Source organism: Diabrotica undecimpunctata, chromosome 1 (assembly GCF_040954645.1).
Source record: "Diabrotica undecimpunctata isolate CICGRU chromosome 1, icDiaUnde3, whole genome shotgun sequence".
Lineage (NCBI taxonomy): Eukaryota > Metazoa > Arthropoda > Insecta > Coleoptera > Chrysomelidae > Diabrotica > Diabrotica undecimpunctata.
In genome coordinates, this window is record NC_092803.1 from 96,740,716 (window position 1) to 96,765,177 (window position 24,462).

A 24,462-nucleotide genomic window follows, 5' to 3' on the forward strand; every position below is an offset into this window, starting at 1 on the left:
TATCGTAATGAAAGGTATCGTACAATGCTTAGAGTTGCCACTTCAATTTCTTCATTATGTAGGGAAGATGAGAGCAATGAGAGATTAGAGCTTTTATTCTTCAAATTTTTGATAAATCTAGAAACATAGGCCAATACTCTTTGCATGCGAGAGAAAGTGCAAAACTTAAAGAAAATGAATTCTAAGGTTTCATTCACTTGTATTTCAGGGGAGGCCGTGGTTAACGTAACTTGTGTTGACCGAATCTCGGGTAAGTTTTGTGTGATAAGAATAATCTTAAACTGAGAAAAATCGAGAGGGTGCTAAATAAGAAACTCTGGGCCTGACAACCATAACATTGAGAGTTTGGAATTGCGTGTAATATCCCTGGGACGAGTCAGAATATCTGCTACGTTTAGTTGAGACGAAATGTGATGAAAAGAGTAATCCTTACTTAGGGCAATAATCTTCTGCACACGATTATGAACATAAGGATTCAACAAAAGCCTTTTATTCAAAATCCAACTAAGAGCTACTAATGAGTCGCTATAAATATGAGTTTGTGCGATCGGCCAATTCCTCCCCAATACATTTGAAACTGATTGAGTTAAAATAACTCCGATCAACACAGCATTCAACTCTAAGCGAGGTATCGTAAGATTTTGTTTAGCACAAGCTATTCTAGATTTGGAAGATACCAACCGAAAGGAGACAGAGTAATCCTCGTACACCACGCGCAGATAAGTACATGTTGCAAATATCTTAAGGGAGCTATCACAGAAGGTGTGAAGTTGAACAGCTATATTCGTTTACCTAATACTAAACATCTGGGGAATTTCAAAAGGAGAATAGATTGAAAACCATCAAGTAAAATTTTCCATTTAACCATTCTGGATCGAAGATAAGTTCGTCCCAACTAAGTTTAGCCTGCCATAAACGTTGCACGAGAATTTTGGAAGAGGCAGTGATATAACCGGCTAAATTCATTGGATCGAAAGTAGACATCAGAATACTAAGCACCTTTCTCTTAGTGATTGGCCTAAATCAAAATTTGGTGGTGAAAATGAAAATGTATCTGATTGTTGACTCCATTTAAATCCGAGGATTTTCGAAGAAGAATCACCTAAGTTATGGGTTAAGGGCGTCAAACTTTTGAGTCTATGTCTTCTCAAAAACTCTTCGTTGTTCGAGGAAACTTTGTGGAGATTAAAACCGTGCTTACCTAACAAGATTTTAAGTTGAGAGAACAAGAGTTCTAATTCTTCTAAAGAGTCACATCCACCTAAAATATCATCTACATAAGTAGAACACAAGAGAGTGTCACAGTCTAAAGAAAAATCATCCATGTTATTGTCCGCAATGTGTTTAAGAACCCTAGTGGCGAGAAATGGAGATGAGCATAAACCAAAAGGAACTCTAGTGAGCTTAAATGCATTGAGTGGCATTTCTGATGAGTCACGCCAGAGAAAATTGAGTAGGTGTAACTCGGAACTGTCTACGCATATCTGCATATACATAGATTGGATATCTGCTATTAAAACGAGTGAATGTGCGAAATCTTAAAAAAAATATCAATAAAAAGAGGTTGGATTAAAAACCCTTTATCCAGTTGATCATTAAGACAACCTAAACGAGTTTTATTATTTGGATCAAATACTAGCCGTACATTTGTACTAGAGTCATTTTTTCTGACTGGAAAGTGGGGTAAATAATAATTTAGCCTATTTTCTGAGGTTAGGGGCTTTAAAGGTACTCTTTTAATCTGGTCATTGGCTAATAATCTTGAATGATTTTGCGATAACTATCAAAGAGTTGTGGATCAGAGTGTAGTTTCCTCTCTAATTGGAGAAAGCGAGCTTTAGCTGCCGGTAAAGTGCCTGATAATTTAATATCACTAATAGGGCAATTTAAATTTAAAGAGACTTTGTACCGACCTGAGGGAAGAATTTGTACGGTCTTTAAAAACTGAGTTTCTGCGGGGTGATCTCTATCTACACAATCCTGAATCTGTGGAAGTTGATCAGACTTCCAGAATTTTTCCACTAATCCATCTAACACTTCATCGGACGAGAGAGGGGTGTGGTGGAAAGGGTAAACTTTGTTGCCAAATTATCCACATTTAAGAGAGGCGTGTTTGAACACCTAATTGCTTCAAAATATTTATCAAGGACCACTGAAGCAATAAAACAATTAAGAGGTATTTTCCTTCGATTTATTTACACAATAGACTTAAGGGCTGGTTCAAACATTGACAATTATCGCAATTCTGATTATTACATAAAGAGTTATACAAATATTAGCTTTACAGTGAGTGCGGGGAGGCAGTAACAGATATACATGAAATGATAAAATTGAGAGAGACCAACTATATACGTTTTAACACAAAACACCGGGTTTACAAGCGCATTTATCACTTACGCACCACGCACTTTTAGGGATCACACACACCCGGCCTTGCCTTTACTTGCCGAGAGGCAAATTGGCACTGCCTGTCCTAGTCCTAAGTTATATAAAGCGGGGAAGAGAGGGTTTAAGATGTAGGGAATCAGTCGCACACACGTTAACACGATAGCTGACGATGAGCGTACAATTTGATAAAACAACTATACGACTACAATATTATACAGGTTGTTTTTACAACATACTGCCCCCAGTTGAAGCACTAGCTTTAACATTATAAAAAGCATTAAAAAGAAAAGAGTACATAAAAAAACCAATATGAGTAATAGTATACAAACAACATATGAGTAAAAGTACTAAACCTAATAACATTAACATAATCCTTCACTAGGAAGGGGACACAATTTTGTTATCGTGCGTTTGAAAATCCCATCCTTAGTTTTAACAGATGCAATTCTCACTCGGCCATCTTTACCCGGAAAGACATCCATCACTCGTGCCAATGACCAGTAGAGAGGAGGGAGATTATCTTCTTTAACTAACACAAGGTCATTGGGTTCTAAATTTTTGAATGGGAGAAACCATTTTGGACGATTTTGAAGTCGATTCAGATAATCAGTCGACCACTTTTTCCAAAAAAGTTGCTGGAGCTTAGAGAGATTTTGCCAGATGCTAAGTCTATTTTCCGGGATAGATGTATACTCCTGGTCGGGTAGCGAGGTGAGAGACCTTCCAATTAGGAAGTGACCAGGGGTAAGATATGTGAAATCGGAGGGATCATTAGAGAGGGCACAAATGGGCCGAGAATTAAGTACGGCTTCAATTTGGGTAAGCACGGTACTGAATTCCTCGAATGTAATTTTGAGATTGCCCAACAATCTATAGATATGATGTTTAGCGCTCTTTATAGCGCTCTCCCAGAGTCCTCCATGATGAGGAGATCGAGGTGGTATTGTTTTCCACCGAATTTGAGAGGAGGCTAAAAATTCCTGAATAGAAGAGTTAGTTTCCTTATTTTCCAAGAAATTATAGAGTTCGAATAACTGATTTTTAGCCCCAAGAAAGTTTGTCGCATTATCAGAGAATATAGTCTGAGGGAGACCTCTTCGACTGATAAAGCGCTTGAGAGTAAGAAGAAACGCTTCTGTTGTGAGCCCACTGACTAATTCTATATGAACCGCACGTGTGGACATACAGACAAATAGAGCTATGTATGACTTTATCAAGGGACTTTTACGAAGTTTAGAGGCCTTTATTAGAAAGGGACCACCAAAATCCAAACCTACATGAGCAAAAACTTGAGCAGAGCATAAGCGTTCCTTAGGTAAATCAGACATGATTTGAGCTAAGGGTATTAAACTTGAAACAAACATGACATTCGTGGACTATCCTCTTAATCTCACGTAGACCATTCAAGGGCCAATATCTAAGGCGAACTTGAGAGAGAGTATTCTGAGGACCTGCATGATGGAGCCTAAGATGTTCTTTTTTGAGAATTAGACGAACAACATGATTTTTCGAGGGGAGGAGGAGAGGATATTTTTGATCAAAGGTAACTTCGGAATACCTAAGACGTCCACCTACACGGAGCATTTCATTTTTGTCAAGAAAAGGAGCAAATTGTAAGAGAGACTTATTAGAAATAATCTTATTGCCTTTGAGATCAGCAATTTCTGAGGAGAAACTCGAGTTTTGCAATAATTTTATAATTTTCATTTCGGCATTTTGAAGTTCAGATACTTTAAGTGCACCGGATAATTTTTGAGTGCCAGACTTTGCGTTATTACGAAATCTGAGTACATAAGCTATAGTCCTTACATATTTCGTGAAACTGGAGAACCTTTCAGAAAGCATGACAAAGAAATCAAATTGAGCACTTCGAGTGTGAAGAACAACTTTTCTTTCTTCAGGTAATTTATTAGAATTAAACTTCGGACTATACTCAGACAAATTTAGGTCAAATGTTTGCAAAAACTGAGGACCGTGAAACCAAAGAGTGGAGTTGAGTATGTTAGAGGGCATCATTCCTCTGGAGAGGATGTCAGCAGGGTTGTCTTTAGACTTTACGTGTCTCCAATGAGAGTGAGAAGAATTTTCTTGAATTTGAGCTACCCTGTTGGCGACAAATTGATTCCATCTGGAGTGATGTGATCTGAGCCACGCCAAAACTATCTCAGAATCGCTCCACATGTTTATAGAGGTAATAGAGGGCAATTTATCCTTTATGATATCAACCACCTTTGTGGTGAGCTTGCTAGCCAATTAAGCACCCATAAGTTCCAGCCTTGGAAGCGTTATGGTCTTTAAAGGAGCAATACGACTTTTCGAAGCAATGAGAGAGCACGAGACATTTTTTGATTTGTAGATAACCCGTATATAACAACAAGCAGCATATGCTTTCAAACTTGCGTCAGAAAAAGAGTGAATTTAAATAGAAGAAATTTCATGACATGAGAAAAGACATCTAGGTATTCTTATGTCTTTGAGAGCAGCGAGATCGGTTATAAATTTCAACCATTCATTTAAAATATTTGAATCCACGGAGTCATTCCAACTAATTTTAGAAATCCAAATTTTTTGCATAATAATTTTAGCAAGAACAGTTACGGGATTAATGAGCCCTTGTGGATCAAAAATTTGAGCGATAATAGAGAGTACTTCCCTTTTTGTGTAATTATCCTTTATTGATAATTGAGGTACAGAAATTGAAAATGTATCAGTACTGGGGTTCCAACAGAGACCTAAAACCTTATTAGAAGCATTCTCTGGCGAAATAACATAGGCAGAGTTTGTAGAGAGACTAGAAACATTTTCCAAAAACATTTTTGAATTAGAGCACCATTTATGAAGAGCATGCCTTGTTGAGTAGGTCAGTTATCTCATTATGAGCCTTAAGAAGAGTTTGCGTGTCATTGGCCCCATATAGAATGTCATCTACATAGCAGCCTGTTAAGAGAGCATCGGAGGCCAATGGGTAGTTGTTTTGATGAGTTTTAGCTAATTCCATCAAACAACGAGTACTTTGAAAGCTTGCGCTTTTTGTTCCATAAGTTACGGTTTGAAGCTCAAGACATTCGATGTCCTGTTCCAGAGAATCCCGCCAGAGGATATTCTGCAGGAATGTGTGATCAGGATGAATTTGTACCTGCCTGTACATTTTTTGTATGTCGGAAGTGAAGACATAGGTATACAATCTAAACCGAAGGAGAATGTCGAAAAGTTCAGGCTGAAGAGTTTTTCCTTTCAACAGGATGTCATTAAGAGAATAGCCACTGGAACTTCTCATGGAGCCATCAAAAACCACCCGTAATTTGGTAGTTAATGATTCTTCTTTTATGACAGAGTGATGAGGTAAAAAGTATTTATTTTCTAAGTGCACATTTGTGAGAGAAAGAGGAACCTTTTGGCATGTCCAAGAGAAACATATTCATTGATGAATGCTTTATATTGAGAGTATACATTTTCGTGTTTTAAGAGTTTATTTTCTAAACTAATAAACCTTTTCCTAGCCATATTGTAAGAATTGCCCAGCATTTTATGTGATGTTTCAGAAATGAGAGGAAGCTTTACCAGAAACCGACCAGAAGGTAGAATTTGAGTTATTTCAGTGAATATTTGTTCAGCCAGATCCTCAGAGGAGGAGATTTTAACTGAGGGGGTCACTTCTTCGACTTCGAAGAATTGTCGAATTATATTATCGAGCTTATCTTCCTCAGATGTGGACTGGACAAATAAAGAGACATTTGACTGTGTAGGGGACAACTGTGACCGATAAATTCCTTTGTGAAATGCGTAAGGAGGTAAAGCACCAAACATAATGTACCCTAAGTGTGTGTTCTGGAGAACAGGGAGTCCTTTACCTAAACGTATTAAACTATCCGATAACAATTCGCTATATATGTCACTGGCAAGAAGAAGATCTATATTTCCAGGGACAGAGTAGGTGGGATCTGCGAGAGTGACTGTAGAGGGGATATTAAATTTACTTCTGTTTATGGATACCTGGGGGAGTCTACAAGTTATGTTGTCTAAAATAGCACAGGAGATTTTGAAACCATTACCATTTCTTTTGTATGGAAAAATTTCTAGATCGACCATTTTGTTCGAGAATGAACTATGTTCAGAGATGGTAGAGATTTGTAACCTTTTGCTATAAGGAGAGAGATTTAATTTTTGAACCAAATCTTTAGAGACAAATGACGACTGAGATCCACTATCTAAAATACATCTAGCGTGTATGGGTACGCCATGCTTTGAATAAATAGTTACTAGAGCGGTTGTCAGCAGAACATCCTGCTTTATTGACAGAGCAGAGAGAGAAGTCATCACATTTGAGACCTGAGAGGTTTGAGATTCAGAGAGAGAGACAGAATTACTTGGACCGGCTTCACCATCAGACCAAGTGTTTTGTACATTGCGAGAGGTTGCGTGATTGTGTCGTTGAAAAGATCTACTAGAAGAAGAGCTATTTTCATGGTCATTGTGCAAGAGTGTGTGATGCGTTTTCTTGCATATACCACATAAACGTTGAGACGAACAATTCTGAGAGAAGTGTTTAGTTCCTAAACAGTTGCGACATAGTTTGTTTTCATTAACAAATTTATACTTATCCTGTAAGAAAAGATTAGCAAATTTTGTGCATGCATAAATAGTGTGTGTAGCATTATTACAAAATACGCATGTTTTGGAGTATGAGTTATTTTTATTACTTGCCGAAGAGAAGAGAACCGTTTTAGAGTTTGTTTTAATAACTTTTTTATCGTTATTATCTGAGGAGTTTAACTTTTCCATAATGTCACACTTTTTTTCTAAAAAATCAAAGAATTGATTTAGCGTGGGAATATTTTTTGACCCTAACTCGTATTCGAAAGACCGGTGAGTGGTAAAGTCCACTTTTTGCAAAAATATTTCTATTAATAAGAGATCCCAATGCTCGATGGGTACATTCATATTTTTTAGCGCGAGTAAGGTCTGTTTTGCGGTGACCAAAAATTCACGTAAGGCCTTTGCATTAGTTTTGACTAAGGATGGAACTTTCAAAAGACGCTGTATATGTAAACTAATTACGCGCGATTTGTTTTCGTAGCGATTTCGAAGAGTGTCTAACGCGATTTGGAAGTTTTCTTCTAAAACTTGAATGTTTTCTACCAACTGGAGAGGTTCGTTGCGTAGAAAAGATTTGAGATAAACAAAACGCTGGACGTTGTTGAGTTCCGGGTTATTATTAATTAACGTCTCGAAGAGCTGATAGAATGCACTCCATTCTGAGAAGCATCCTGAGAAAGTTTGAATTTTAATTTCGGGAAGAGTCACTTTAGCACTAGCTAAACGTGGAGAAGTGAAACTGGACTGATGTGAAAGAGGTTGGAGCATCTCCATTCTATGTTGAAGACCTGCCAGAGTTGAGAAGTACTTTTCTTCAATTTCTTCCCTATCGCGTTCTTCAGTCTTTGCTTCGTCCAGTTCCTCAATCTGATCCATGAGGTCATCATATTTGGCGTAACAATTCGTTAGTTCAGTACGACGGAGTTGGAACTGCAAGGGATCCGTTTCTTGAGCAGAGTTATCCCTTAACCAATTAGAGATACGAGAGATTTTTGATTTCAACGGTTTGCGTTGTTTCTTCAATTGATCCATTGCGGTTAGAGATGTATCGAAAGCTTTGCGACATATTTATCTATGAGAGATACACGAGAAATAAAAAATTTTAGAGTCTAAAACACAGCTTAGTCCACCCCGTATAATAAACAAGAGTCTCGGAAAATAATGTCTGTACGAATCCTGCGAAATATAAACTCGTCCCGTATACTAATAATATGCGTTCGAACTTTTGAATGTCCCTGTACGTGATTATAAAAATATATCTTGGAACGAACTCACCAAATAGACATGAATCTAAAAAATCCATAAAAATCCATAGTCACATCACATGTTTCTTGTCAGCATTTTCACTTGAGATGCACGTCGGAGAGTCGAAGAGCGATAAATCTAAGCATGTTGGGTGGAAACACTTCAAACACTTGCGTGGTGACGTAATGTTCCATGTGCCGTGAGATTGTTTATCTTATGCAAAGTTCTATTTTGTGAAGAGCACTTACTAATGAGTTTATTTTAATTTTTATGGGAAGAGAATTAAAATAAGAGAAAATTAATTTGATTTATGAAGATAAATAAGAGCGGGAATTGCGATAAACAATATATTCGGTTCGAAGAGACCACAAATGGTGGAAAGGGTAAACTTTGTTGCCAAACTATCCACATTTAAGAGAGGCGTGTTTGAACACCTAATTGCTTCAAAATATTTATCAAGGACCACTGAAGCAATAAAACAATTAAGAGGTATTTTCCTTCGATTTATTTACACAATAGACTTAAGGGCTGGTTCAAACATTGACAATTATCGCAATTCTGATTATTACATAAAGAGTTATACAAATATTAGCTTTACAGTGAGTGCGGGGAGGCAGTAACAGATATACATGAAATGATAAAATTGAGAGAGACCAACTATATACGTTTTAACACAAAACACCGGGTTTACAAGCGCATTTATCACTTACGCACCACGCACTTTTAGGGATCACACACACCCGGCCTTGCCTTTACTTGCCGAGAGGCAAATTGGCACTGCCTGTCCTAGTCCTAAGTTATATAAAGCGGGGAAGAGAGGGTTTAAGATGTAGGGAATCAGTCGCACACACGTTAACACGATAGCTGACGATGAGCGTACAATTTGATAAAACAACTATACGACTACAATATTATACAGGTTGTTTTTACAACAGGGTGTCAGAAACATTATTGATATGGCATGTGATCAAATTATTAAGATATGTGGAGTGATGATATCCTTTACTAATAGCTGAACTTGTGACCCTACCGAAGATTATTTAACCGAAAAGAGTTTCCTGTAACATTGGTAGCTTTGGGCCAAGAGAGACTGTATTATTTAAAAGAATATCAGTATACAAATCAACGACGATCAATAGATGAACTGGGCTGGGAATTGCATAACGAGAATCCGCTAATATAATGGAACTAGGAATATAAATTTGCCTTGCGTTTATTTTGACCTGAGATAAATATCCAGTAATACTTGGAAATACAAAGCAACTAGCATTTAACTTGTGATCAGTAGCTGCCGAATAAATCTGCAAATGAGAAACTTTGGAGGAAGTAGACGTGCCAGAGTTAACCCCGTTAATTTTAGTGGTCTGAGATTCTGTGGTGATCCCCAACTGATGTACTAGGTCACTGGTTACAAGGGATAGCTGGCTGACATTGTCTAAAAGAGCTTCGACATAAATTCGTTTGCCAGATTTGTCAGAGAGATATACTTCAACTGTACTCAGTAATACTATAGAGTTGTTAGGAGTAGTTAAAACAACATTTGAGAGTGTAACCGCATTTATGCTTTGAGAAACATTATCTACAACTTCTGGAAGTGAGCGAGAAGTAGACGGGTGGTTGTCTACAGAACTATGACTATTATAATTCTGAGGAATAGAACTACAGTTACCATTGAGAGACCTTGACGGTTGAGAGTGAGCAGAGGAGTGTGACTTCCTGGTCTCCATATGTAGCAGAGAATTATGACGTTGGTTACAGTGAAAACACGTTTTACTACTAAGACATTCTTTAATCAAATGTTTATTGCCTAAACAATTAAAACATAACGAATGCTGCTTGACAAATTCACGTCTAGAGGCAACATTTTGAGACTTAAAATCTTTACAGACATAAATAGAATGAGACTTATTCTTACAGTATGCACATAACTTATTAAAGGAACTAGAACGAGACAATGCCATATTTTGTTTAGCATCAGTATGGGTATGACATGAAAATCGTACATCTTTGTTACCCGAGGGTTTAGACTTATCTGTGGTAATGGAAAGCATTTCTAAATGGCGGACTCGATTTTTTATCGCACTCATAAATTGGGAAACATCTGATTGCTCAAGTTCATGTTCTTGAGAAAATTCTAACTACCGAAGTGTAGCATTGTCTAATTTCTGGCTGATAAGATGTATAAAAACTAAATTTAACAACTTCTCGTGCGATAAATTAAGGTTTAGAAGAGATTTATATGCATTGGACACGGTTGTGTGAAATTCTCTTAGCTGGATAAAGGTTGCATTAGTAGGTAACCCTTTTGTATCAATAATCTTTGCGAATAACTGTTTGATAACAATACGATTATTGGAATACCTACCAACTAACGTGGAAAGTGCAATGCTGTTATTAGACTCTATAAGTTTGAGATTCTCTAGTAACTGGAAGGGCTCTCCTTTTAACAGAGAACGCAATTAAATAAACTTTTCTATACTAGTAAGTGATGTCTCTGCATCTACTGTGCTAGTAAATATTTGATGAAAGGTTTGAAATTTATTGAAATCGCCAGAAAAACATTTCAATTGGATTTGCGGAAACTTTATGCTTCTTTGCGTAGGTAAACTAGAGGGATTATTTTGAGAAAAAGAACTAGAAGAACTGCAATTTTCTGTTAACCTAAATTTAAGCAAATTCTCCTCAAGTGTGGAGAGCATATTTAAATAAATATTATCGATGATGTTTGTATCTTTATCATCGTCAACTTCAGAGGATTCTATTTCATCTTGGGCTTGGCAATAAGAATCCTACGCCTTTTTTAAATGCAAAATACGATCTTTAGTGGAGTGAATAGTGAGATTAGCCAAATTTATATCGAGATAATTATTTAATTTTGTCAATTTAGTTTTTGCCAAGCGCCTATTTTTTAAACTTTGTGTTAACTCCATCTTTGACACGTAATGAGAACTTATAAATACAAAATAATACCTAAATTATCAAATAATTTTAAAGGGACAAAAAAAATAAAAACATTAAAGGTGGAGAAAAATATAAGATATTTTTGTGGGGTTTTAAACCAAAGTGCTAAGAAAGAGATTACAGGTAGAGAAGAGCCTCAAGATCCGGCTCGAAGGACCACTTTATGTAGATAAAATTAGTATCTACACAATAGGACAAACATGAAGAATGTCCTAAAATGAGATAGAGTAAAACATAGATTGCTGGTTACAAAATATGAGAGCTTTTACCTGTAATATAAGAATGTCTTAAACACTATCGGTTCAAAAAGCTATCCAAAGGTACAAAACGGTTTTTTAAAGAGAAAAGGAGAGAAAAACAAATAGCATAAATAAAATCAGTACAAATACATAAAGAACTAAACAAAATTCCTACGCTCTGAGGGTAAGCGGGGTGCCTGATTTTACGGGAAGTCTTTTTTGAGAGAGTTAAAGAGATTTAAAAAGCGAACAAAAAAACTATAATTCTAAAAACTGTTAACAAATTGTTTGACAATCGTTTGACATTTATGATATTTATAGAGTGGGTGCATTTTTGTCAAAAGTGGAGTTAAATACTAAATTAAAAATATTTATAAATAGTTTTACATGTTCAAATGGAATTATTCGAACACCCGCATCGATTCAGAGAAGGTCACACTCAATATCCTGAAAAACTGAATGTTTGCGCAGAAATATTAGGCGATGCTATAATTGGCCCCTTGTTTATGCCAGGCAATTTAAGTGGCGACATTTATCTCGATATGCTGGAAAACACCATCGAATTTTTAATTGTGCATGAATTAGAGAACCAAAGGGACGATCAAGGCAACCTAGTTCTAGACGAAGATTTGCTGCACTTCCAACAAGATGGAGCACGTCCTCACTATGCAGATCCAGTTAGGAACTGATTGGATACTAATTATCCGAACAAATGGATTTCAAGGAGAGGTCCTATTGATTGGCCATCGAGGTCACCAGACTTACCGCCACCTGACTTTTTTCTATGGGGTTACCTCAAGTCAGTTGTTTATAAAACTCAACCTGTGTCGCTTGGGGAATTGCGAGAAAGAATTACGCAAGCATGTCGCGCTATTACTAGAACGTTTGCCAAAGTTCGTAGAATTTGAAAATAGGCTGTATTATTGTTTACAAAACAACGGAACCCACTTTAAACATTTACCTAATTGACATTTTTAAAAATTTGTAGTTAAACAAAAACCTCATTAAATTTTCCATTTAAACCAAAGTTTCACAATTATTTCTTCACCCTGTATAATTATTATTTATGCCATTGGATAACATTTTTTCAATGATGTATCATTGTGGTGGGTGGGGCCTAGCGGGTTGATAAGGGTGAGTTCTCTTTTATTTCATTTTAGTTCCCCCTTACTATCCAAGAAACGGTTTCAAACATTTTTAGATATCATCTTTTGTTCGTGAGATATAGCCCATTGTAAGTTTTAAAATTGACACACTGTATATAACATCAATTATTATTATGTAGAAAGGTGTTTTCATGATTATTACGTTTAATGCTATACGATCATTATATATGACTGAAAAAAAAATAAAAAACAAACTGCAGCGTCAAATTCCGAATAGTCTTGTTCTTAAAAATATCATATGTGTATAAAAATTAATGAAATTACGAAAAATCAAAGACTTGGGATTATTTACAAAAATATTCTAAATAAAAATGTGTTAAAAAGGCTACATTCTACATCTAAAACTAGTATTAAATTCACATTCACTAGTCATACAAAACGAATGTTTTTGCAGTGGGATCAGATGAAGCCACATTTCAAATCTCATACGTAAATGCACATATGGCAATGACACATCCTGTAAGTGCATGTAAATTATAATGCGTCACCAGATTAACCTACTATTTAAATAGAGATCGAAGGATAGCCATTTCATCGAGTTTTCGGCAGGCACATAAAATGCAGAGTTACGAAAGTCAAAGCCGAAAACGGTTTTTTAAAAAATTTATTTTCGTAACAAAATTTATTGAGAACGTACAGGTATGGTAACAACTACAAAACAAAAAGCTCTTAATCTAATTAAACACTGGTATATATAGTCTTTCTATATGTCGTCACACATTGGATAATCCAGGGACGTAACTCCTCCTCCCTTAGAAAGAAGCATATCCTTGACAACTTCTTTGTGCTTCTTTACACAATAAATTCTTGGGTTTCTTCTTTCTTCTTGTTTTCTTTAACGCACAGTTTTACAACATTTAGTTAAATAATATAAAATTAAAATGAAAATTATTATATATGTACAGATTGTCCAAAAACTTGTTTGCTTAAAATAAATTGAATTATTATTGTTTAAATTATACTTTTTTGTTTCTAACTTTTCTAAAATATCTTTAGTCTTTCTAAGGTTAATTGTATTAAGATTTATTGGTGAAAAATTTGAACTTTCATTTTGAAAAATATTAATAGAAGGAATAACTTTTGGAAGATTTATATGAGCAAAGTGGTTTTTACTAATTTTTTCTGTTTGGAAGACTTCATTCTTGATTTTCACGGTACATTCAGGAACGGATTCTAAAACGTAGCTTCCATGTATAGGTAAATTTTCTTTTGAGTTTGGGCACTCAATACTTGCTAATTCTTCTTCTGGAACTGTAACTATCCATTTTCCGTCGCTGATTCTTGTAGATTCTATCTTCTTTATCTTTACTTCGAAATATTCACATGACAATGCCTTTTTCTTGAAATGTATTAATTGGACTGCACAAGGGGCTTCTTCGGTTATCGTTAGTCTATTACTTCCTTTACATATGTACTCTTCTGAATCTATTTCTGTGCATATATCTTCCATGTAGATATAGCTAAATTTATTAAGTGCAAGGAAAGGTTTGTAAGGTAAATGAATAAGATAATTTGAGTTGTTCATAGGAATAGGAATAGGGAATAGCTGGTAATAATCATATATTTCCGATTCAACTAATGGAATCTCTAATACAAATGTAATTATAGAATTTACTGAATAGCTCTTAATATTTATTATTTTCTCGTACTGAATTATTTTTCCTAGTGTAGTATCAAAAGGCATTAATTTTGACTTTATCTGAGATTTTGCTTTCTTTATTTCATTTAAAAGTCCAATTGGATTTACTATAGAATTGTGCAAGGTATTTATTTTGGCAAATGAGATTGCAGTTTCTACTTTCTCAAAAATATCATAAATTGTTTGATAAAGTAAAGTAATTTGATTTATTACTATAAATGACTGAATATGTGTATACATACTTTTTTCAAATAAAGCTAATTTATTCTCTATAGCTTCAATTTTTGATTTCAAAATCAATTGATTATGTGAAATATTATTTATAGCATTATTAAAAGTATTTATAGAATCTTGAAATAAAGATATTTGTCTTAGAGAATTTACTTTTAAGTTACTTTGATTATCTTTTAATTGTTTTATTTCGTTTTCTATTCTTTGTGCGTCTTCTTGGTCCATATTTCCTGTAATACATTTTATTATTGTTCCTAGAGGATTTAGAAGTCCTCTTTTTATTCTTTTTTCTTCCTTATACAAAGGTGGATTAATTTGATTTATTTGTTCTTCTATTTTACTTTGTAACGTAATTAAAGGGATAAATGAGTTTTCTAATTCTGGATAATAACTTGTTTGATTTTTGAAACTTGTATGTAGTCTTTGAGCTTCATTTTTCAATAAATAAAGTTCTTGTATGACAGAAGTTAAATTGTAAATTTGTATAAATGTCCAGTGTGTAGAAATTATTTTGGAGGTACCTAATCTAAAAGGTAGGAGTCCTGGATATGTAGTTACATCTTCAAACTTGACTAAGTTGTCTCTTGCGTTGATAAAGTTGACTGCTCCGAAGATTCCGACGATAAATCTGAAATATTAGGCATTATTTTAGTTTCGTTTATGTGGACTATTATTTTCTTTTTATTCTTGGGATTTTCAATTTCTATTTTCCCATTTTCTAATATTTGTGTAAGTATATAAGGTCCAGTTTATTTTCTACTTAATTTTCCTCCGCGAGTTTCTGTTTTTCTATAAACTTGTGATCCTAAACGAGGATCTTTTGAGTTTCTATCTTTATTTCTTTTTCCAATTATATTCTCTTTAAGTTTTTGATTTTCTTCTTGTATACTTGTATATAGAGCTTGAGTATTATTTTGATGTGCATTAACATATTGAGTATAAGCTTGTGCTGGAATAAGTCTCATGGGATCTTTACTGTCTGTATGTCCCGATACTAATTCGAAAGGTGTATGGCCAGTTGCTGAGTGTATAGTACTATTATAGGCAATAAGAGCATAAGGCATAATGGAAATATTATCTGTATCTTTATCTTTTTCTTTTAATAATCTTAAGTGCTCAGTTAAGGTAGAATGAAATCTTTCTACCGGGGAATTAGATTCGTGATGATATGGAGTAGTAAAATGTATTTTTATTTGATGCGTTTTTAGTAATTCGTCTACAACGTCATTTTTGAATTCTCCGCCACTATCTGCAACAATTTGTTTCGGTATTCCAAAAAATGAAAAGAAATGTACTAATTGTTGACACGCTGATATCGCTGTGCCAAAATATGGTAACGCTTGGCCATATTTTGAAAATTTATCTATAATTGTTAAAAATCTTTGATTGCCAACTTTATAAGTATCTATATGTATTATCTCAAAAGGCTTGGATGGTGTGTGGGTTAATATTAAAGGTTCTTTATGTGGATTTCTATTATATTTTGATCTTTGGCATATTTCACATTCGTTTATGTATTTTTCTATATCTTTTTTCATTGATTTCCAGTAGTAATTTATTTTTAAAGCTCTAAGAGTCTCTGAAATTCCTCGATGATTCGTTTTGCCGTCGTGCTTATATTTTATTAGTTGATTTCTTTCTTCTGGTAAAACATTGTTAACTAATTTTGTACATTCAATCAATTTTAATTTTGTAAAATATTTACGCCATACATTCTGAAATATTGGTCGTAATTCTTGAGATAAGAAATAAATGTATAAAGTATTTTTGCACGCATTTTCTTTTAGGAGGAGGAGCAAAAAGGAATTCTTTCAACAACAGGCCCTAACTACGTTCTTAGCAGGATTACGAGAACCAATGGGATCAACCATACGATCAATGAGGCCTACAAATCTTGCTTTCGCTCTTCAATTCATCCAAGAAGAAAACAATATTAGGTATTTGCAGAAAACAACCAATTTTTCATTGCCAAATAAGAATTCTACCCACACACAACCCCAGAGACAGCCGCAGTTCACAACACCACCACAATGGCAACAACCCATGCCCAGGCCACAGTTACATCAACCATTTTTCGGAAGTAATCCAGCACCGTCCCGACCAACATTTACCCCAAGATGGCCAATACAACCCGCTCGATTCCAACAACCAAGGCAACAATTCATGGCAAAAACACACAACCTCCAAGACCTAACCCATGGGCAAGCAGACCACCACAACAGTACAAACCAACACCGATGTCTATAAGTACACGCCAAACGGGACATAACAGAGGTTCAAGCTTTAGAAACTTTAGGCCGCAGCAACCGCAACCACACACCCCAAAGTTCACCGTAGAGGAGCTATTCAATATTGAACAACAAGACGAAAACGATACCGATGCCTACTATGGAGAACAGACATATTACTATCCAAATCAGGACGCATATTCAGATGACTACCACGTAGAAGATTACCAAAATGCCCAATACGAAGAAGAAGATGTAAATTTTCCAAAACTCCAAGAGGAAAACGAAGAAACGTAATCGAACTCAATTCGTATTCAGAAAAAAAAGAACTTCCATATATCGAAATTAAAAATCCTCCCCTTAAACTTCTTCTTGATACAGGGGCAACCAAATTATTTCTTAACCCCGAAATTGCATCCAAATTTTATAAAAATTTTATCAAACATGAACCGTTTGTAGTCAGTTCAATATTTCAAAACCATTCACAGGAATATTGTGCTGAAATTCCAATCTTCCCAGAATTTAACTCTAATATTAATTTAAAATTCTACCTTTTTAAATTCCATAAAACATTTGATGGTCTTATCGGCCTCGATAACTTAAAACTTCTACAAGCAAATCTTAATTTTCCAGCATCCACACTAACTACAGCACACTCAGTTCTCCCTATCTTTTATTATGAAACCAACAAAACACAATTTTATACAATTCAATTGGAACCCAGAACAATCACACAAGTAAGACTTCCAGTAAAACAAACAAAAGGCACCATACTTATACCAAAACAAGAAATACAAGGGGCAACTCTAAGAGAAACTCTCAGTGAAGCCTGCAATCAGCTAGCCTGGACCGAAATGATCAACAATACTGATGAACCTATTCAAGTAGCACTCACCGATCCTGTTAGAAGCAATCCAATAGATCTTCATGAATATCACCTGTGTACCTCGGACATCATTCCAATGGAAACAGAAACAAGAATAGATAGCGATCCTCTCATCAGAACAGATCATCTAAATCCAGAAGAAGAGATGCACATCAGACGTTTATGCAGAAAATTTGCAGATATATTCCATAATCCTGATGATACTTTAACATTTACAAATCAAATAAAACACCACATACGAACAACGGATAAAGTCCCAGTTTTCACAAAATCATATCGATATCCACACGTACATCGAGAAGAGGTTCAAAAACAGATCACATCAATGCTGGACCAAGGCATCATCAGACCAAGTCAATCACCCTGGTCATCTCCAATTTGGGTCGTACCAAAAAAACCAGACGCCTGTGGAAAAATTAAATGGAGAATCGTAGTCGATTACAGAAAGATAAATGAGAAGACTATAGACGATAGATATCCCATTCCAAATATCACGGACATCCTTGATAAACTCGGATGCTGTCAATACTTTTCCACCCTCGATCTAGCCAGTGGATTTCACCAAATAGAAATGGCAAGGGAAGATATACAGAAAACAGCATTTAACGTGGAAAATGGCCATTATGAATACCTTAGAATGCCTTTTGGTTTAAAGAATGCACCCTCTACATTCCAGAGAATAATGGACAATGTGCTTAAAGGACTCATAGGAGAAATCTGCCTAGTATACATGGATGACATAATCGTATACTCAACCTCACTTCAGGAACACATGGTCAACCTTAAGAAAATCTTTGAAAGACTACGAGAAACTAGGTTCAAGATACAGATAGACAAATGCGAATTTTTAAAAAAAGAAGTTGAATTCTTGGGCCACATCGTAACTCCTGAAGGAATAAAACCAAATCCAAGCAAAATTAAAGCCATCATAGACTATCCTATACCAAATACTACCAAGCAGATTAGAGGATTTCTAGGACTACTTGGATATTACAGAAAGTTCATTAAGGATTTCGCAAAAATAACAAAACCACACACCTCATGTTTAAAGAAAGATGCCAAGATAGAACACACAGAACAATTCCTAAACTGTATCAAAATCTGCAAAAACCTGTTAACCAACGAACCACTTCTACAATATCCGGATTTTACGAAGCCTTTCAATCTCACCACAGATGCAAGCAACTTTGCTATAGGCGCTATCCTGTCACAGGGTCCTGTAGGACAAGACAAACCCATTGCATATGCATCAAAAACACTGAACGAGACCGAGCTTAAATATTCTACCATCGAAAAGGAAATGCTTGCAATCGTATGGGCTACTAAATATTTTCGACCTTATTTATTTGGAAGGAAGTTTAAAATTCTCTCCGATCATCGACCACTTCAATGGCTATTCTCTTTAAAAGATCCGAACTCGAAACTTGTTAGATGGAGAGTAAAACTCGAAGAATTCGATTATGAAGTCATATACAAAAAAGGAAAATCCAATACGAACGCTGATGCATTATCCCGTGTCGAAATCCACACTAAAGAAGTAAATACCATTGACGAACACGTAGAAGAAATAATCAGTCTATTATCCAGAAAAGAAGATGACAACATATCTATGATCAACCATCCAAACTCAGTATGTGATCCAGATGAAGAAGATCCTATGGTTAACTTAGACGAAATTATCAAAGAAAAACAAACATCCGGCCTAACTGCAGAAGAAATGAAAGTAATAGACGAACTTCTACAAGAAGAAAACCAAAAGATTGACAGTCAGCCAACAAAATCGCTATACCAACAAGACAACAACACAGATGGTACCCAACATTCTACAGAGGAAAACCCAATACTCGGAATTCCAATCAGCGAAAGACCATTGAACTGTTACAACAACCAAATCATATTCAAATTGGTAAATTACAATCCTGCAAAACCTATAACAGAACAGTGCTTCCTAACAAAGAAAAGAATGCACGTCCAACTAGATAAAAACGACCTGAAAAACGATATTTTTAATTTCTTCAAGAACTACGTCGATACAAAAAAGAAATATGCCATCCTATTCGAAACTGATGAACTCTACCAGTCTGTCTGCAACATACTTCGAGAAACATTCAAGAATTCTGCATTTGATCTTGTAAAATGTAACAATTTACTTGAAGATATAAGCAGTCCAGAAAGACAGAAAACCATCGTACAAGACTATCACCAAGGAAAGACAAATCATAGAGGAATTAATGAAACAGAAATTCAAATCAGAAAACATTATTACTGGCCAACGTTGAAAAAGGATATAGAAGATTATATTAATCTCTGCGATACTTGTCAAACAAACAAATACGACAGAAATCCAGAAAAACCGAAGTTTATGTTAACCCCAACACCAACGAAACCACTGGAAATTGTTCACATAGACACATTTCAAGCAGCAGGACAAAAATTCCTTACCATCATCGACGCATTTTCAAAATACGGTCAAGCGTACCCAATAGAAGGATCAAACGCGATTAACATCTTAAACGCATTCCTGCTATTCATCACCCACCATGGACTACCACATATGATAATTTCTGATAGTGGAACTGAATTTAAAAATGGACTTGTTCAAGAATTCGTGGACACTCACAAGATCTTAATCCACTACACAACACCTGATAACCCGCAATCCAATGGAATGATCGAACGCTTTCACTCCACAATCATAGAGCATCTTCGAATATTAAAAGAAAAAAAGAAAACACTTAACATAAAAGACCAGATGCTATACGCCATTATGGCATACAACAATTCTATTCACTCAGCTACCAAACAGAAGCCCATCAACGTCCTTAATGGTCACATAGATGCTCAAGATGCTATGATTCGATATTGACATTAATAGAACACTGATAAATAATTACACACAGGAGCACAGATTGAAAACAAAAGAGATGTATAAAGAAATAAATAAGAAATTGCAAGAGAGCAAACAGAAAAACATTGAAAAGATAAACGAAAAACGACACTCTCCGATAACATATAAACCCAGCACGAAAATATACACTCGAAAAACAGTAAAACGAAACAAGCTGTTCCCCAGATTTTCACCTAAAATAGTCCAAAACAACAATCCTGTTACTGTTGATACCCAAGATAATACGGTGCATAAGAAAAATATTAAACATCAACCACCAATAAAAACTAACCGCAAAAATACTTTACAGATGTATCTCAGTAACAGCCCAAGAAGTGAAAATCCAGGACCTTCGAGACAATCCAGGGATCCTCCCAGTTAAGCTTGGAGAAGCCAGAATCCAAACCAGCACCCATGATTTCATCCACTATTTCCAATTGGAACCAATAGCACAGGAAATCGAAACATTGGCATATCAATATCAAACTACAACTACAGCTATAGAAAATGGACTAAGTCAGCCGTACTTCGACAGTCTACAGAACTTCGACAAAACATTGCAGTATCTTCTTAAAACAGCCCAAGAGAAACTCGACTCAGTTTATCCAGCAACCAGAAATAAAAGAGGTCTTATCAATGGATTAGGAAATATTATAAAATCCATCTCAGGAAACTTAGATCAAGAAGACGCAGAAAGATACGATGCAGCAATTCAGTCACTTGAACTCAATCAACAAAATATTATTAACAACATTAATAACCAATTAAGCCTTAATAAGAAAATAATGAACAACTATAACGAGACAGTGACACTACTAACCCACAATCAAGAGATAATAGCCGCTGAAACCAACAAAATCCGAACAGACTTAAACCAATTTGTCTTTGATTTCAACCATTACATGCAAGTTCGAAACGTTTTAGACCAGATGAATTTAGCCTTACAAACCATTATCCAAATATTAGATGACCTACAGACAGCAATCACATTCGCAAAAATCAAAACTCTTCATAATGGACTTATAAAACCAGACGAAATAAGATGGACCATCCAGAAAATGCTAGAACATCATCCAGCTTCTCAGCTACCATACCTCGAAGAAGAAGACCTGATGAGATATTACGAGATAGTAGAAGTAGATGGTTACTACTCCAACCACTCTCTAGTCTTTATCTTACATTTTCCCATTCTTTATTCCAAAGTATTCACATACTTTCATCTATATTCACTTCCAACCATAAATAACACAATAATTATTCCACCTGGACCATATTTAGCTTCTAACTCAGAACTTTTTCAATACATGGACCTACCATGCAGAAAGAGTGAACCAAAGAAATTCATTTGTCCAGAGAAGTTCCCGCAAGAAAATACAGAAACTGACGACTGCATCAATCAAATCCTAAAATTATCCAATGATGCCGCCCAATGTCAAAACGTGCCGATCACAATTAGCACAACAATTATCCAAAAAGTATCGGAAGCTCACTATATTGCTGTTTTCTCAAAATCTACTAAAATCTCCACCCACTGTTCTACTTCCAAAATTGAAGTACTCAGAGGAACATTTCTAATAGAACTACCCCCAGGATGTGAGCTCAGAACCAACAACGAAGTTTACATCAACTCCAAAGCAACAATAAAAGAAGAACCGTTAACCCTGCCAAAAATAAAAATTAGTCTTCAAGGGGAAAATCCAACAGTAAAGCCTCTAAAATTAGATAGAATCCAGTTAGATGAACTACATAAACTATCAACGGAAGAAGAAAGACTCCAACCCGTGTCTTTAAAAACAATGGACCATTACCATCTATGGACACCACCAATATATATCCTGGCAACAGCCCTTATCATTATTTTGGTTTACAAATTACGAGAGATATGGAAAAAGAAGACAACCGAAGAAGAAGATACAGCCGATCCAGAATCCATACCTTCAGTTTTGTTCATCCCTCACAAAACTTCCCAAGGGGATGGAGAAATTACGGTGCAGTAACCCCGAAGGTCAGCAAACCCAATCAACAGTTTTGTCAGCATTTATTTTTTATATAAAAGAAATAGTATTGTAATTAAATTCAGTTATTTTCAATCAATAAAGCAGTGCAGTATAGTTGTAAAAGTTAATAAAGGGTCTTTTTAAAAAGTACCTTCGTGAGTTTAAACCTTTAAGTGGCGTGACATTCGATGCAACACGTGACATTCGACGCAGGACGTGACATTTGATGTGAAATGTCGCGTGAAATGATGTGAATGACGTGACATTCAACGCAACACGTGACATTCGATGCAGGACGTAACATTTGATGTGAAATGTCGCGTGAAATGACGTGAATGACGTGACATTCGACGTAACACGTGACATTCGGTGCAGAACGTAACATTTGATGTAAAATGATGTAAATGACGTGACATTAGACGCAGGACATGACTTTCGACGCAGGATGTGACATTTGATGTAAAATGATGTAAATGATGTGACATTAGACGCAGGACATGACTTTCGACGCAGGATGTGACATTTGACGTGAAATCTCACTTGAAATGACGTGAATGACGTCTTTGCGTTTGTTTTTGTGATAATATATTTATTAGCCCATCCTCTTCCATTTACCGCTTCATACGTAGTAATTGAACCAATGTTCAATCACAAATTAACCCCTTAATTTGTAATCTCACATTATTCTTAACTTCTTAATCTATTATAGTTTCACCGTGTATCAGTGACATTGTAAAACCATATCGTATAATATTTTAATAATTAGTTCAGTTACCTACAACTAAATAAATTGCCGAATAATATATTTTCTAATTGAACTTCCTAAGTGTCGCAATTAAGGCGTAGATTAAATTGTAGGGTAAGCAAAGTTTGTTGGTATAGTATGATAGGAAGCAATAACCTCTGTGCTGAGGTATGAATTATTTCTGGGATTATAAATTGGGGATTTGAGCTCATGTGAGCGCAGTCTATATACAGTCAGTCATAAGTAGTTACCTAACGAACATCATATTGTGTAATTACCAGTAGCTGTCAATAAATCAACACTTTTACTCCACAACTTCAACTTTTATTATACCTATCATCGTCGATTGACAAGAAGCGGACAAAGGGGCATTTACAAACCGATTCGAACCTCAAATCCAAGTTCGAAACTTTCCATTGACAATTGTCCTTCGACAATTGGTCCTTCGACAAAACTTCATCAAAAGGGCGTTAATTGGTTTGGAGCTTCGAAGGAGACGACCCTTAGCGACCTAAATAGCTGTTTCCCAGTTCCGTACAAGATCGACGATCGAATTCGAAGTGTGGAGAAAAGAAAAAAGAAATTAAAAAGACCAGAAAGCACCGAAATTAAGGGTAGGAGCCTTACGAGTGCCTTTGATTACAAGAGAACCTGAATAGCAGTCCTTAAGTCTACTGTTCCATCAGGTTGGAGATCCAGTTTCCAGCAGAAAAATCTAGTAGCATCCAGAGATCCAGCTCACCAGTTCCAGTTGCAGTTCTAAGAAGGAAGAAGGGACATACAAGTGAACGTCGGGATAAAACTGTAAGTTTTTGAATATTTATTATCATTTAGAGCAGTGCATTTTTTTATAAATTAAAAAGATTATTAAAGAAACTTTAAGATTCACATTTAATAATACTTAATTAAAATATTTTTATTCTGCATACCTTTTACTTAAAAAAGTAATAGTTTGTCTACAGCTAATTCAAATCTAATAGCTAAATTATTTTAATTTTAATTATACTCCATAATTTGATTCTTACAATTTAAAATTCTTAAAACATTTGATTTTCATAATATAGGGAAATATCGTGACAAATCGTTATTTTTATACACATTCAGAGTTCATTCATTCCAAATATATAGTATTTTGTAGTATTTGTATTTTTTTATATAAAGAATTTTTCTCTCTGGTTACAAGTGATAATATTACATTCTTTAATTTGTACAATAAGCCGTGTCAGCAAGGTTAGACAGGTTCATTCGGTATTG

At 35.3% G+C, this 24,462-nt stretch overlaps 3 protein-coding genes across 3 annotated transcripts; all 3 read right to left on the minus strand.

Annotated features, from left to right (window-relative positions):
* Positions 1–3,708: 3,708 nt before the first annotated feature.
* Positions 3,709–4,569, minus strand: LOC140433970 (uncharacterized). Its single transcript, XM_072521943.1, has one exon. It carries the CDS (start codon positions 4,567–4,569, stop codon positions 3,709–3,711), a length of 861 nt encoding a protein of 286 aa, XP_072378044.1.
* A 652-nt stretch (positions 4,570–5,221) lies between these two features.
* Positions 5,222–5,665, minus strand: LOC140433976 (uncharacterized). The gene has a single exon (XM_072521948.1). The coding sequence runs from the start codon at positions 5,663–5,665 to the stop codon at positions 5,222–5,224; it is 444 nt and encodes a 147-aa protein (XP_072378049.1).
* An 83-nt stretch (positions 5,666–5,748) lies between these two features.
* Positions 5,749–8,016, minus strand: LOC140433980 (uncharacterized). Its single transcript, XM_072521951.1, has one exon. The coding sequence runs from the start codon at positions 8,014–8,016 to the stop codon at positions 5,749–5,751; it is 2,268 nt and encodes a 755-aa protein (XP_072378052.1).
* Positions 8,017–24,462: the final 16,446 nt, after the last annotated feature.

What these genes read in the sequence shown, in the direction of transcription:
- LOC140433970 (XM_072521943.1), bottom strand. Translation starts at nt 4,569, where the DNA reads ATGTGGAGCGATTCTGAGATAGTTTTGGCGTGGCTCAGATCACATCAC.
- LOC140433976 (XM_072521948.1), bottom strand. Translation starts at nt 5,665, where the DNA reads ATGAGAAGTTCCAGTGGCTATTCTCTTAATGACATCCTGTTGAAAGGA.
- LOC140433980 (XM_072521951.1), bottom strand. Translation starts at nt 8,016, where the DNA reads ATGGATCAATTGAAGAAACAACGCAAACCGTTGAAATCAAAAATCTCT.